A 15754-nucleotide genomic window follows, 5' to 3' on the forward strand; every position below is an offset into this window, starting at 1 on the left:
AAGCGTTGTTCTCAGTTAAACCCTGCCACTCTCCTTCCTTTGTCTGATGATGGTGATCCCCACGACTGCCTTGCAACTGTCTCTGCTGTTACCGTCCTGCACTCTGACCTTTCTGATGTCCCTCTCCCTAACTCTGACCTTGTTTTGTTTACTGATGGTTCCTGTTTTCGAGACAACCAAGGTCGTCTCCTTGCAGGATACGCTGTAGTGTCACTTTCTGAAACTCTAGAAGCTGCGCCTTTTCCTTCTGTAACCTCAGCGCAAGTTGCCGAATTAGTTGCCCTCACCCGTGCCTGCTTTTTGGCAGAGGGATGCTCCGCCACCATTTACACTGATTCCCGCTATGTTTTGGGGTTCTACATGACTTTGGCACCCTCTGGCAAGCTCGGGGTTTCCTTACCTCCGCCGGTACCCCTATCAAAAATGGCCCCTACATCGCTGCTCTCCTGTATGCAGTTTTACTTCTGTCTGCCCTAGCTATTGTTAAGTGCCCAGGCCACTCGATGGCGGATACTGATGTTGCTAAGGGTAACACATTTGCTGATGCCTCTACTAAACATGCTGCTGCCATAGAACCTTCCCCAGATGCATTCCTAGGTTCCCTTTCTGTTTCTATACCACCGCCATTCCTCACTAACCTCACCCTGCTCCAAGACTCTGCCCCAGAAGCCAAGAAGGACACCTGGGTTGCCCAGGGTTGCTCTCTACATCCTGATTCCCTTTGGCGTTCGCCTATTGGCGCCTTTGTGGCCCCCTTTTCACTCTACCCATCGCTGGCCGCCCTGCTACACGGTGTTTTGCATGTTGGAAAGGAGGGGATGGTCTCTGCTGTAACTAAGGCAGGATGGTGGGGCCCCCCATTTCAGCTCTTTTGCAACCCGCCACTGTGCCGCCAGTACCACTTGCCAAAGCCACAATATTGGTAAACCTGTAAAAGTGGCTCAGGGGTTCTGGGGCCTGCCCCAAGCACCATTCTTGCATTGGCAACTTGATTTTTGTACAAATGCCTAAGTGTCAACAATATGAATTTATTTTGGTTATGGTATGTTTATTTTCTGGTTAGATCAAAGCCTTTCCTTGTCGAAAGACTGACTCACTGTCTGTTGCCAAATGTTTGTTAAATCATATTATGCCTGCCAAGGGAATTCCTGCCACTCTGTCCAGTGATCGGGGTAGACATTTTACCGGACAACTTGTTCAACACCTGGATCGTGTATTACATATCACACACCTGTTGCACTGTCTCTACCACCCACAGAGCGCAGGTGCAGTTGAAAGACGAAATGGTGTACTTAAGAATAAGCTTGCTAAAATCTGTGACTCTACAGGGTTAAGCTGGCCAGCGGCTTTACCATTGGCCCTTATGGAAATGCGATCCATTCCATCCCAAAGGCATAAAATGAGTCCCTTTGAAATTTTTATGGGACGCCCTATGCGAGCTATGGCTATCATTACTCCAGTCCCAGACTTGAACTTGACTCACAGTACGCTCCTTCAATATTGCAAGGGATTAATGCAAGCCGTAAGTCACTTCCATTCACAGGTTTGAGCCGCCTGGCCAACGGAACCCACCTCTGACACTTGCCATGACCTCGAGCCAGGTGATTGGGTCTACGTACGGCACCATCATCGAAAACACGCCTTGGAGCCCTGGTGGAAGGGTCCTCATCAGGTACTGCTTACTACCCAGATGGCTGTTAAACTGTCTGGCATCGCAGCATGGATACATGCTTCGCAGTGTAAGAAGGCACCATCCCCAGCGAACCAATCATCACCTCAGAACCACGCAGAGTCAATTTTGACTCCAGAAGAAGACGTAGAGGAACAGCCTGCAATACCTTACAATCTATGCTCTCGTAAGGATTGCCAGAAGCAGACGACGACCTAAAGCAAGGCGCAAGAAGAAGCAGTAGCAAGCCTAGCGCCTGCTGCCTGGTGGATGTAAAACCGTGACTGCGGTTCCCTCAATTGAGGTTGTCAGAACCAGAAGGGTCTTGCCTCCAACATGCGCCTCTGGTGGCGCCTGTTCCTTGGCTGCTGGTGTCTTAAGGTCTGGGGAGTCCACAATGACAATTCTTTTATCCAGCAGCAAGTGTGGATAGCTCAGACCCTTAATATTTTTAATTGCTGGGTCTGCAGCCATATCCCAGCCCACTCTCAAGCTGGTGTTCCTGTCCTGGCAATCCCACTCAATTCCCCAGACCTCACTGGAGGACCTTGTCCATTTAACAAAACATGGAACAGCAATGACACTTGGGAAGCAGTGGAAATAAATGGATAAAGTGTGGTGGAGGGAAAAGGTCATTGATGTTGGGTGTGTAATGGGACAGGGCTGGATCTGGGAAAAAGCCGTTGCCTTTGGCATATTGTGGCCAATGGTGTATGGGATTATTCGAACAAAACTAAAGAGTGGTGGGCCGCATATGGGGATATGAATTTTTTCTCGACCTGGGATCAAATTGATTTTTCTATCTCATGTTCCCCCTACAGTAACCTTAGTGAAAACAATACAATCTTTCAATGCCATGCAAATAACACCACTCCTCGTAAGGAGAATTACCCTGTGCCCTTTGGAGGATATTACTCCTCCTTTGCAGGCACCTATGTGACAAATGGGTGCAGCCGACGCTTCCCGGCCTTAATAGGCCATCATTGGGTTTGTGGGACCAAAGCTTATACTGCGATACCAGCTAACTGGTCAGGTATCTGTTATCCCGCTCGACTCTTCCCAGAATTCCGAGTGCTAGGGTCCTTCCCACGAGAACGCCTCCGTAATTTCAGGCGAAGAAGAAGGGACTTACCAGATGCCCAATGGTATGTAAATAACGTAAGTCCCTTAACCTGGGAAGAGGCCATTGGCAGTTCCCTTATCCCACTTGGGGGAGTAATACACCATGCAAAAAGGCTTCTGAGGTTACAAGCAGTAGTTGAAATAATGGCAAATGAAACTGGAGAGAGTTTAAGAGCCCTGGCCAAAGAAACAGGGGCAATCCGACAGATGGTCCTCCAAAACCGTCAAGCATTGGACATAGTGCTGGTGGCCAAAGGAAAGACCTGTGCTCTCATTGGAAAAGAATGTTGTGTGTTTATACCTGACGACACCAATGAGGTAATAGATCGCGCTAGCCACTTAGAACAAATTGCATATTTTCCCCATGAAGAGCCGAGTTCTTTATGGAAGTGGCTAAGTAACCTGTTCAATTTCTCTGGCATAGGAAACTGATTGTTTTAGGGAGCCCTGACTATCCCGTTTGGAATCCTAATGATTTTTGTATGTTTTCAGTTAATCTCCTGTTGTATCCAGAATTGTGTAAGGTATGCCACCCAGGTGACTGCCCCAAAACAGAGTGCTAATATGATTTTGAATATCGCTGATGAACAAAGAGATAAAGAATGGTTAATATGTGGAACCCAGTAATTGTTGGTCATAGCGTAGCTTGACCAAAAGGAGGGATTGTGAAAGTAGGATGAATTATATTGTAAAAATAGAATGGATTAAAGAAATGCTGTATGTATCTTTAAGCAGAAATAAGGAATGTTGAAATACAGGTGTCAGGAAAAGGAACATTACGGCATAAACAGTGAGTCCGCTTAAGCTAATGTTGGAACATTAGCCGGAGATCTGTAAAAGTTAGTAAGGAAATTGAATATGTATGTCTAGCCTCAGGTAAACTTGTAAGTTCTGCTTTTTTTGTCCTCTTGTTAAGTTCGCACCCTTTTTATCTGTATAAAATAAGGTAGTGTGGGTCTTGTATGGTGCTCACGTTATCTGAATGTATTAGCAGAGCACTGTGCTAATAAACAGAGTGGTCTAACAAATCTAACTTTTACAGGAGTTAAAGGTGGGATCCACAAAGGTACTTAAGTGCCTAAGTCCCATTTTTAGGCCCCTCTGAGATCTCCAAAACTCCCCTTTGACTGCTGCTCACCCCTTTTCATTCCTAAACTAATTCAGTGCCGAATCATGTGCAGAGGGAGTACCCTAGGTGCCTACATTTCTGCCTGTGTGCATGTGCTCTGCTGCCTCACCGTAGGTGCCCAGACGCTATCTCCTGACTATGCTCCAGACTGATCCACAAACCAGGGAAGACTGGCATTTGTCCACCTAAATTACATGCTGGGCCTGATCAGGTAGGCATGCCCAGAGGCCGCTTACTGGATTGGGCCCATTAGGTGAGTTAACACAACAGTTGCAGGTGGTGGAGGGAACCTTCCTTTGTAACCTTTAGCTTAGTGGTTATGGGATGTGGGAGACCCCCAGTTCAAGTCCCTCCTCTGCCTGATGAAGAGAAGGAATTTTAACAGGGATCTACATCACTCAGGTGAGTGCTCTAATCACTAAGCTGTAGTGTCATTTAACTTTGTCTAGCCCAATTAATGTATAATTATTTAATTTAAGTTGAAAAACTTTAATAGAAGAGACTGAGGGAGCCCCATATCAGGATATTCCATACCATAGTGATTAGGGTTCTCACCTCAGATGTGGCTGATCCCTGTTCAAATCCCTGCTTCCTCTTAGGAGGTTGGGGGTGGGGGGACTTGAATGGGTGGGGGTTCTCTTCCACAGCTTGGGTGAGTACTCTAACCACTAGGCTAAAGGTTATAAGAGAGCTGCTCTCTGTCCCTCTTCCCCCCCCACCCCCCAGCTGATTTGTGTAAACTCATCTAAAAGTCCTGATCCAGTTGGTGGCATCTGAGCACACCTGTCAAATCAGGCCCATTCACCACCTAGGCAGCCTAATGCCTTTCTTACCTCAGTTCATGGATCTCTAGCAGAGGTAGGTGCTGAACTCTGAGAGAAGCGTGGGACTTAGGATATGCCCCTGTTGTCTGCATCTCCCGCTGGCTGGCTTAGGTGGCTCCTAGCATGCTGGCTTTGTGGATTGCATTCAAAGGTGCTTATCGCTTTGCCTAGGGGCCTAAAAGTTAGGTGTTGTGACACTGATCATCCTATGCCTAAGTCCCTTTCGTATATATTAGCCTAGGTACCTAAATACCTTTGAGGATCTGGGCCAAACACATTTCGATGTTGGTGAGAGATAGCTGGCTGACTTGATATTTTATGGACCTAGTGCTGCAACCCTTACTCAGATCTGAATTGTACTTACGCTTGTGGGCCTGTGTGATGGGGTTTCCACCCCACACAAGGCCTAGAGATGAAGATTAGGCCAATTAGGCCTTAACATTTCCTGGCTTTCCTCCAGGTGCAGCCTATAGGTAAATTGGCATAACTTATCCCCAAACAAGGCCTGAAGGGATGAACACCGCATCACAGCCTGCTTGCATGAATCTGCACCACTCAGGAGTAAAAGATGCAAAACTCAGCGCTTTTATTTGAAAGGATATTTATCAAAATCTTTGTAGAGAGGTGAAGTGTGTAATGTAGCTCTCCTGTCTTATTTTAGTAAAGTCCGTTTTTGTGGAGGGTTGGTTATTTATGAAAGTCTCCAGGTTGGAGAGCTCTTTTCCTTTTACATAGGGACTGTCCAGTTTGGCCGATGTACATAGCAGAGGGGCATTGCTGGCACATGATGGCGTATATAACATTGGTGGATGTGCAGGTGAATGAACCGGTGATGTTGTAGCTGATCTGGTTAGGTCCTGTGATGGTGTCACTGGTGTAAATATGTGGGCAGCGTTGGCATTGAGCTTTGTTGCATGGATTGGAGTTAGAGTTGCTATGGTGTGGTGTGTGGTTGCTGGTGAGAATATGCTTAAGGTTGGCGGGTTGTCCATGGGTGAGGACTGGCCTGCCTCCCAAGGTCTGTGAAAGCAAGGGATCATTGTCCAGGATGGGTTGTAGATCACTGATGATGCATTGGAGAGGTTTAAGCTGAGGACTGTAGGTGATGGCCAGTGGAGTTCTGTTGGCTTCTTTCTTGGGCTTGTCTTGCAGCAGGAGGCTTCTGGGTACACGTCTGGCTCTGTTGATTTGTTTCTTTATTTCCTCGTGCGGGTATCGTAGTTTTGAGAATGCTTGGTGAAGATCTTGTAGGTGTTGGTCTCTGTCAGAGGGGTTGGAGCAAATGCACTCTCAAAACTACAATACCCATACGAGGAAATAAACTCTTTAGATTTGTTCGAATAATCCCATACACCATTGGCCACAATATGCCAAAGGCAACGGCTTTTTCCCAGATCCAGCCCTGTCCCATTACATACCCAACATCAATGACCTTTTCCCTCCACCGCACTTATCCATTTAGATACATTTATTTCCACTGCTTCCCAAGTGTCATTGCTGTTCCATGTTTTGTTTAAATGGACAAGGTCCTCCAGTGAGGTCTGGGGAATTGAGTGAGATTGCCAGGACAGGAACACCAGCTTGAGAGTGGGCTGGGATGTGGCTGCAGACCCAGCAATTAGAAATATTAAGGGTCTGAGCTATCCACACTTGCTGCTGGATAAAAGAATTGTCATTGTGGACTCCCCAGACCTTAAGACACCAGCAGCCAAGGAACAGGCGCCACCAGAGGTGCATGTTGGAGGCAAGACCCTTCTGGTTCTGACAACCTCAACTGAGGGAACTGCAGTCACGGTTTTACATCCACCAGGCAGCAGCAGAGACCATCCCCTCCTTTCCGACATGTGAAACACCATGTAGCAGGGCGGCCAGTGATGGGTAGAGTGAAAAGGGGGCCACAAAGACACCAATAGGCGAACGCCAAAGGGAATCAGGATGTAGAGAGCAACCCTGGGCAACCCAGGAGTCCTTTTTGGCTTCTGGGGCAGAGTCTTGGAGCAGGGTGAGGTTAGTGAGGGATGGCGATGGTATAGAAACAGAAAGGGAACCTAGGAATGCATCTGGGGAAGGTTCTATGGCAGCAGCATGTTTAGCAGAGGCGTCAGCAAATGTGTTACCCTTAGTAACATCAGTATCCGCCATCGAGTGGCCTGGGCACTTAACAATAGCTAGGGCAGACAGAAATAAAAATGCATACAGGAGAGCAGCGATGTAGGGGCCATTTTTGATAGGGGTACCGGCGGAGGTAAGGAAACCCCGAGCTTGCCAGAGGGTGCCAAAGTCATGTACAACCCCCAAAGCATAGCGGGAGTCAGTGTAAATGGTGGCGGAGCATCCCTCTGCCAAAAAGCAGGCACGGGTGAGGGCAACTAATTCGGCAACTTGCGCTGAGGTTACAGAAGGAAAAGGCGCAGCTTCTAGAGTTTCAGAGAGCGACACTACAGCGTATCCTGCAAGGAGACGACCTTGGTTGTCTTGAAAACAGGAACCATCAGTAAACAAAACAAGGTCAGAGTTAGGGAGAGGGACATCAGAAAGGTCAGAGTGCAGGACGGTAACAGCAGAGACAGTTGCAAGGCAGTCGTGGGGATCACCATCATCAGACAAAGGAAGGAGAGTGGCAGGGTTTAACTGAGAACAACGCTTTATGGTGATATACGAAGCCGACAGCAGTAAAAGTTCATACCTGGTAAGGCGGGCGGAGGAGAGGTGGCCTGTGTTACATTGTAGCAGGAGGGTTTCCACAGAGTGAGGTACCATGAGGGTCAGAGGAGAGCGGAGGACAAGGGATTCGGACATTTCGACTAGGCGCGATGCGGCAGCCACAGCATGCAGGCAGCGGGGTAAGCCTTGGGCAACAGGGTCCAAAGTGGCAGAGAAATAAGCCACTGGGCAGTTTTTGTCTCTGTGCATCTGAGTGAGGACTCCCAGTGCACACCCAGATTGTTCGTGGCAGAAAAGGGTAAAAGGCTTAGAATAGTCAGGTAGCTCTAAGGCGAACCCTGTTTGAGGAAAACAAAGGCAGAGTCGTCCTCAGGGGGCCACAGCATGGGGTCAGGCACAGAGACTCGAGTGAGTTCCTGGGGAGGTTTTGCAAGGGAGGCATATTGGGGAATCCATTGCCTGCAAAATCCAGCCATGTCCAAAAACTTTCGGACCTGGCATGGGGAGCGGGGTTGGGGAAAACTGAGGATAGCTTGGACGCGGGTGGGAGAAAGTGTACGGTAACCCTGGGAGAGGAGAAAGCCAAGGTATGTGACAGAGGCCTGACAGAGCTGTAGCTTAGAGCGAGAAGCCTTGTGACCCTTCTTTGCTAGGGCAGTAAGGGGCACTAAAGAATCAGTTTCTGAGGCAGACAACGAAGGGGAACAGAGGAGTAGATCATCTACATATTGGACTAGTGTGGACCTGGATGGAAAAACAAGGTCAGCAAAGTCTCGGGCTAATGCTTGGGAAAAGTAAGATGGGCTTTCTGTATACCCCTGAGGGAGCATGATCCATGTGTACTGCTGCCCCTTGTAAGAAAAGGCAAAAAGATACTGGGAGTCAGGGTGAACCGGGACAGAAAAAGCAGAGCACAAATCAACAACAGTAAAACGAGTTGCACCTGGTGGGATAGAAGCCAGAATCATTGCTGAGTTAGGGACAACAGGAAAGGCGGGTATAACAATGCGGTTCGAAGATCCTGAACAAACCGACACGATTTACCATCAGCTTTTCGAACTGGGAGGATAGGGGTGTTACAAGGGCTGGAGCAGGGGACAATAATGCCTTGTTCCTGCAGGGCGGTCATGACCGGAGCAATGCCAGCCTCTGCTTCGGGGTTTAAAGGGTATTGAGACAGGTGAGGCAGGGATTTAGAGGAGTCAACAGTAATGCAGACTGAGTCAGTATTTAAGCGGCCCACTTCAGATGGGTGGATTGGCCACAGAGAGGATGGGACCTGCGAAATTAGGTGTTCACGGGACAGGATCAATGGGTAACAGGCCACTGCAATATCACAATGACTTATCCGGTCTCTCAGGTGTTCAGGAGAATAGTGTCAATTAGAAAGTCTGCATTCTGTCATTCAATTTATAAGGGTTTAAGAATGGAAGGCCTCATCCTGTGAACACTAACAACCAGACATAATTCTTACCACTGAGATCACTTGTCAGCTGAGATCAAGGGCCCACATTCAAGATGGCCACTTCTGTTCCACCTTGTATTTAGCTGTGACATTCTGAGTGCCTTTCCCAGACCTGAAAAAAAGAGCTCTATGTAGCTCAACAGCCTGTCTCTCTCACCAACAGAAGTTGGCCCAATAAAAGATATTACCTCACCCACCAGGTCTATCAGGTGTCATGTTACTACTATGAGAAAGTGTTTGCAGAATCAGGCCCTTCCTCTTCTGCTTTCTCACACCAAAAGCACACCCTATAATCTGCTTGCTCTCTAGTCCCAGTCCAGAGAGAAATTAAAACTAAAGTGAGGATTTCAATTCAATTCAATAATGTGGCTGTCCAGCTACAAAGTGATTTTTGTTATAATAGCTTGACTTTTTCCCATGTCATTATAATTTCCAAAAATAATTCCAACAGGTTACTATATAAGCATTTATAAATTAAAATCATACCTACCAGTGTGAAATAATTTGGGACCATTGTGTCTTCTCTTTCTCATCAATTCATTCTGATTTCCCATTCTCCTATTTATTTTCCCTCATCTTTTCCACCATAATGTATTCCTCTTTGTTTCATATGTTCTATAAATGCATTACTTATTAGTATGTTTCTTTAAAACACAGAATATATAAGTTATACAATATATATTTTATTAATTTGATCATTTAAGATAAAATCCTGTCCCCGCTCCACTCCAGGCCCACCTCTTCCCACCCCACACTCCGCCTCCTCTCCGGAGCATGCCACATCCCCGCTCCTCCCCCACCCACCGAAAGTCCTAAGCGCCGCCAACTGTTTGGCAGCGCTTAGGACTTTCTGGGAGGGAGGGGGAGGAGTGGAGACACAGCGCTTCCCCACTCCTTCCCCTCCCTCCCAGAAAGTCCTAAGCGCCGCCAAACAGCTGTTTGGTGGCGGGGGAAGCACTGTGGGGATGGGGGGAGAAGAGGAACTTGTGCAATGCTCCCTTGTAAAGATGCTGCTCTTCCACAGAATTTTACAAGCAGTGGACAGAGCAGGCAGCCAAACGACGTTATAAGGGAGCATTACACAACTTTAATCGAGCACGTTCCCTGATTGAGCACCAATGTAACTTTGAAACAATGTTAAGTGGGAGGATGTTAAGTGAGGAGTTACTGTATTATTTTGTGTGTCTCACTGATCAGTTCCATTATATAATTAAATATTATTTATTAATAAAAATCACTTTAAACTTGACCTATATTTTTCTTTTCAACACATTTTAAACCAACAAACCAGCTGACTTTTAACAAAGAACTGTGACAGCACTTGCAAGACAAAAATGGAAAAAAACAGTTAGCACACCTTGCTTGCCCTGTGAAATAAACAAAAAGTGAAGCATCCATGTTACATATGCGCACACACTATAACTCTGCACCACTCCATACAGGCCATGTAACATCCATCATAAAAGCAGTCAAGAACAGCCAAGTGCTTTTCTGAAGTACTGACAACATACTATGTGTAGCTGCTGGAAGACAGGATTTGTTCAACTATAGGAAAGGATGGACTAGGTGAACCTACGGTTATCTGCCTTCACTAAAATTCTATGGAACAAAATCTGTCTTTACTTCCCTCCTGGGACTGCAAAGTGGTTGCACAGGCTGAAAGACAAGAATTTGGCCCTATTTTTTAAACGTATTGATTATTTGACCATTAGTTGATAGCAAGAATCATCACAGTCACAGGATACAGAAAATACTTTACAGTGTGATTATGTCGGAGATTCAGGCAGGAAGATTTAGTCTAGTAACAACAAACCCTGGCATGTAGTCAGTATTAATCCTGCAATAGATGCTCACACATATACACACCTTGCACTGTGAGAAATAATATTAGAGTGACGTGGTAAATGCCAAGCACAGCTATAATGACTATATATTGATGCCGCTCATATTGTTGAAGAGACATGTTCTAAAAATGAATGTGAAACAACCGAAGGAGAAACGTGATCATGAATAAATGCAAAAACTAACCTTGGTATACATGGTTTCAAAGAGCTGTTGTGGAAATTGCTGAGCCACAAGTCTAAAAGGATTTTGTATTCAAATCCATGCTGGAGCACAGGGATCATTCTGAACTTGATGACATTCACCTGGCATTTGATGCTTTCAAAGTGTTCTTTTAAGCATAAGATGAGCAAGAAGAAAAACAGAAATGGAAAAAGTCAGTTTCTTATCACACAAAAAAGATTGTGCAAGCATTATCAGTATCACCCTCCAAAAGTTCTTATCTTCTGCAAAGGATCTGCCCCTACACTTAACTCAGAGGTCACTGCTTTATTTCAACCTGTGGGGGAAAGCGATGTATGTAGCTAAAGGTGAGGCAATCTGCTATAGTTTATTTGGGAGATTCTCATAGCATCTTCTAACTGTGAGGAGGCAGAAACCATAAAGATATAGCATTCTGTCTTTGCAAGTTCTGAATGAACTCAGCCATTTGAATTCTATGTACAGCAGAAGCCTCTTCATGCAAGATGCTTTGATAGATTCCAATTCATCCTAATTAGGCAGCAGTTCCAGTTAAACTAAGTTTATCCAAATGATATTTCTGCCACATCTCTGCAATTCAGTTCATTCAGCTTAATCATGATTACATTTATGTACCAGATATTACTGCACAAAATTAATTATCTTGCAATACTGTACCAATTTAAAAGATCAAAACATTCATATTAGTATTAAAGAGCAACACATTAATATGGATTTCCTTCCTAGCTGCCACTGTGTGAGACAAGTAGAGAATAAAACCCACCAGCATCTTGTAACCTGAATCACCACGTTAACATCTCTAAATCTAATTAGCAAGGCCTTATGGGCTAGCATTATCCCACCCGTCCTCTTGAGCAATTACAATGGTCCCACTAAAGGGACAAAATACTAATTCAACTTAAGAGAAAAAGATAATTGGCTCCCTGAGGTTTGTCCCATGAAAAAGGCTTTCTGATGATCCAAATCTTGCTTAAGTGGGTTCAACTATATTCTCAACAGATACTTATAAGATGCTTTGTTCTTGCTGACTGCTCATTATCCAAAATTAGTTTTCACTACATTGTCATAATGTCTGGCAAAGTGGAAATTGGACCAGCTTTCAAGAGCCTTTGACATTCTAGCCCTACGTGGAATCCATGTTCTTCATTGGATGTAGTGCCACTGGAATTTCTGCAGGCAAAAATAAAACAATTGGTCACTGAAAGATGATGGAAGCCCCTGACCACCTGGTGACAATGATTTGAGTACTGACCAGATGTTTCCTGTAGGCCTATTTATCATTCTGGGATAGTTAGCCAAGGCTTTGTACCATCTACTGGCCTAATCCTGTAGCTCTTGCACAAATCAAATTCCCATTGACTTTAATGAGAGCTCCACAGAAATAAAAAAAATGCAGGAATGGCCTATTTCTCCAAATAATCTGCCTGGGATGGAAAAACAATCCCCCCACTGAAGGTTCTTAGAGCATGACAGATTATACCTTCAGACTTCTGCTGAAGCCATAGCAGCTCATTCAGTGCAATACATCTCCTGAACTCAAAGCATATATTGAAGAACATTTTATTCAGAACATACTCAAACTTCTGGGGGAGCCAGACTAGCACTGCCAGCCAAGTTCAAGTCTTGGACATCTGTAAGAATGGGTATTATTTTGTTAGGGATATGCTCAGACCTTTCCCAGTCAAATGAAAGCTGCTTTGGGGTATAGTTTTAGTTCTACTAATGTGATGTTTATACAGGGCTTGTTTATTGTCTGTAAAATTTTCACCTGTTCTTGTAATAGCTTAGAGATGGTCAAAAACCAAAAGTGTTTTCCATTGAAAAATGCAGTTTTGTCAAAATCAAAATGCTTTGCAGGAAAGGTGTCAATTTTGAGAAATTTTTCAACAAATCATTTCAACGCTCTCATTTTATTTCAGTAACGTCAAAATGTTTAATTTTGAATTCATCATTTTAATTCATTTTGACTTTTATGTTTAGTAAAATATTTAATATGATGTATGATCTCTATGTATTATATTTAATATTTTAAAATAAAGGTAAAAAAATTAACTGAATCAATAAAGTAAAAATGAAATGTTTTACCTTATCAAAGTGAAGCATTTCACACTTATCAAAATGAAATGTTTTGACATTATCAAAACAAAACAATTCTCCATTAGTGAAATGAAGTGATTGGATAGTCCCAAACTGAAATATTTTTGAATTTTTCACAGGAAATTTTGGCTTTTTGTTCTGATTTGCAACAAATTTGTTTTCAAAATGTCAGAATTTATTGCAGAATGGAAATTCAAGTTTCTAACCAGCTCTATAATCGCTAATGTGTAACAGATACATTTCCCCCTAAAAGACACTTTGTATACTTTTATCTTTTGGGCAACAGATAAAATGGGCCTTCATATTTTCATCCATAATTTTGCAGGTGGAAATAACTGAGGGACAATTTTATGCACACAATTATTTTCATGTGCAATTTAGGATCCAATTACCTAATTTACATCATAATCAGATACTAAATCTGTATTAAGACTGCAATTATTTGTGCCTATAGACTGTGAATGAAAAACAGGTTCATTTTTAAAAGCTTGACCCAAAGCCTACAGGTGAGAATTTCAAAAGCCCTTCGTGCTGGCCTAACTCCACTCACATTAAAGTAAAAAACTCCTATTGGCATTAAGATGAACAGAGTTAAACCAACACTGAGCACTTTTGAAAATCCCATCCTATTATTTTGTTTCTGAATAATTCTTTGCCTCTTTTCTCATCATCATTATACATGTTTTAATCAAAAGCTCCCTGGCAACTACTGTAAGGGAATGATAGATTTTTCAATCTGAAAATTGCATCAAATTTTATAATTACAAAAAGTCAAATATAGTTTGCAGTGTCACCAAATAAACTATTAATTTTAAGAAACATATTTAAAAATTTTCACCAAGCTCTTATTGTGTATTCTTATTGAATGGAACTGATTTTGTAGATCTGCTGCTGAATTCAGTTTAACTTAACTTTACTCTAAAAACATATGCGATGAAAAAGTGGACTAAAATCATCCAGGCTGCTGCTTATGTACAATGACAATATGCAATATTGCTGGGCATTTGCGGTTATATTTAACTTCTTCACCTGCCCTGTATGAATCTGACACTGCACCATTTGCTGTTAAAAATAATGAGATAGTATTCAAATACCAAATGGAATGGTGTGTATGTATTGTTTATCCTTGGTTTGAAGTGAAGGAAAGAATCTTTTAAATGTTAAAAGATAGAAAACAGTGGAATAGAGATACCAATATAAAGAATCACTTTTACTTAGATTTTCCACTCCTTTTTGGCCAACAGTTCCCAAATCCTGACAATTTTACTCACATGAGCAGTCCCCAGTGAAAACCAATGGAACTAATTAAAACAACAAGGAGTCCGGTGGCACCTTAAAGACTAACTGGTTTATTTGGGCATAAGCTTTTGTGGGTAAAAAACCCCACTTCTTCACATGCATGGAGTGAAAGTTACAGATGCAGGCATTATATAATGACACACGAAGAGAAGGGAGTTCTTGGCTTGGACTGATAATGTGGTTGTCCATGTCATAATAACTATAGATAAAAAGCAAACTCAGGGCCATGTGCAGCCCTGTACCAAATGGGCTGACTTTCATATACTTTCGTGGGATTTGTACCCGCTTACCCCAGGGCTAGCTTGTACATGGGTCTAATGTGACTGTGCAAAGGAGAGTAAGACCATGTTAGCACTGGATCATGGTTCCAAACATGAGAGGGGTGAGCCCGGGCTATCCATCTGATGTTTGGACCCCGCAGCTAGAGGGCAGGGAAGAGCAGGAGTAGGAAGAGCTGGTGAGTAGAGTTGTCCAGATGAATAAGCACAGGGGGAAGGTGAGCCGACTTTTTAAGGGCTGTAGCAAAATACTCTTCTCCTCGGTGCATCAAGGGAGCCTTAGGATACATCTCTATTTGAGCTGGGAGGTATGATTCCCAGCTTGCATAGACCTACCAATGCTAGCGCTTCTCGAGCTTGCACCCTAAAATTAGCAGCGTAGCCAGGGGTAGCATGGATGGTGGCTCGGGCTACCCGCCTGAGTACGTACCCTGGAGATCCGGGTGGGTTTGTACTCAGGTGGCTAGCCAAAGCCACCGCCTATGCTACTCTTCCCCCACCCCACCCCCCAGCTATATTGCTAGTTGTGCTAGCACCTCTCCTGCTAGTGCACTACGTCTGCTACTGGTACTGGGAAGCATGCTTCCAGCTGCAGTGTAGAGAAACCCTCTGAGGTACAAAGCCTCCTGGTGCTGCCACTATGGGCAATGGGCCTGTGCACTGCCCATGTCTCAGGGCTAGACCTAAAGGCACAAATTGGGCCTGTGTGACTTTAAGGTGTTCAGGGTGGCACCAAATGCAGTGCCGTTCTTCTCAGGAGTCTTGTCCCCAGATGCTGGTGCTCTTAGCAGTAACACTAAAGGGTGATGTCCGAAGGGCACGGTAGTGATAACACTAGACAGAAAATACGCTCACGATCCAGAAGTGAGCAGGAATCTCTCCGGCCACGTGTTGAAATGCTTGGGTCTCTGTGGCGATTCTCATATACTATCTCAACTGGAGACAGAACCCTTCTCTGAGTGAGTCTCTCCAATATTCCTTACATTAATGTGGAAATTGCACAGAAAATGGAGACTAAAGGATGTATACATAACCCACAACAGTAGAAATAGCTGCAGGTAAAGAATTCAGTAGAATTAAAAAAATGAGTCTAAATAGGCAGGCATTCTTCAATAGACCAGTTTTGAAGTACACACAAAATAAAGAGTGACCAATGTATAACTA

General features: G+C 44.2%; 1 protein-coding gene across 1 annotated transcript in view; it reads right to left on the minus strand.

Moving 5' to 3' along the window:
- Positions 1-565: 565 nt before the first annotated feature.
- LOC101951919 (uncharacterized) overlaps positions 566-15754 on the minus strand; it is a 64315-nt gene continuing 49126 nt past the window's right edge. The window contains exons 7-8 of the mRNA XM_065583774.1: positions 10902-11046; positions 566-9488 (exon numbers count right to left, since the gene is read on the minus strand). Coding sequence (XP_065439846.1) covers positions 6542-7657 — 1116 coding nt within the window. The 5' untranslated portion in view covers positions 7658-9488; positions 10902-11046 and the 3' untranslated portion in view covers positions 566-6541. The remainder of the gene's footprint in view (positions 9489-10901; positions 11047-15754) is intronic.

This window comes from Chrysemys picta, chromosome 2 (genome assembly GCF_011386835.1).
Source record: "Chrysemys picta bellii isolate R12L10 chromosome 2, ASM1138683v2, whole genome shotgun sequence".
In the NCBI taxonomy this organism is placed as follows: Eukaryota; Metazoa; Chordata; order Testudines; family Emydidae; genus Chrysemys; species Chrysemys picta.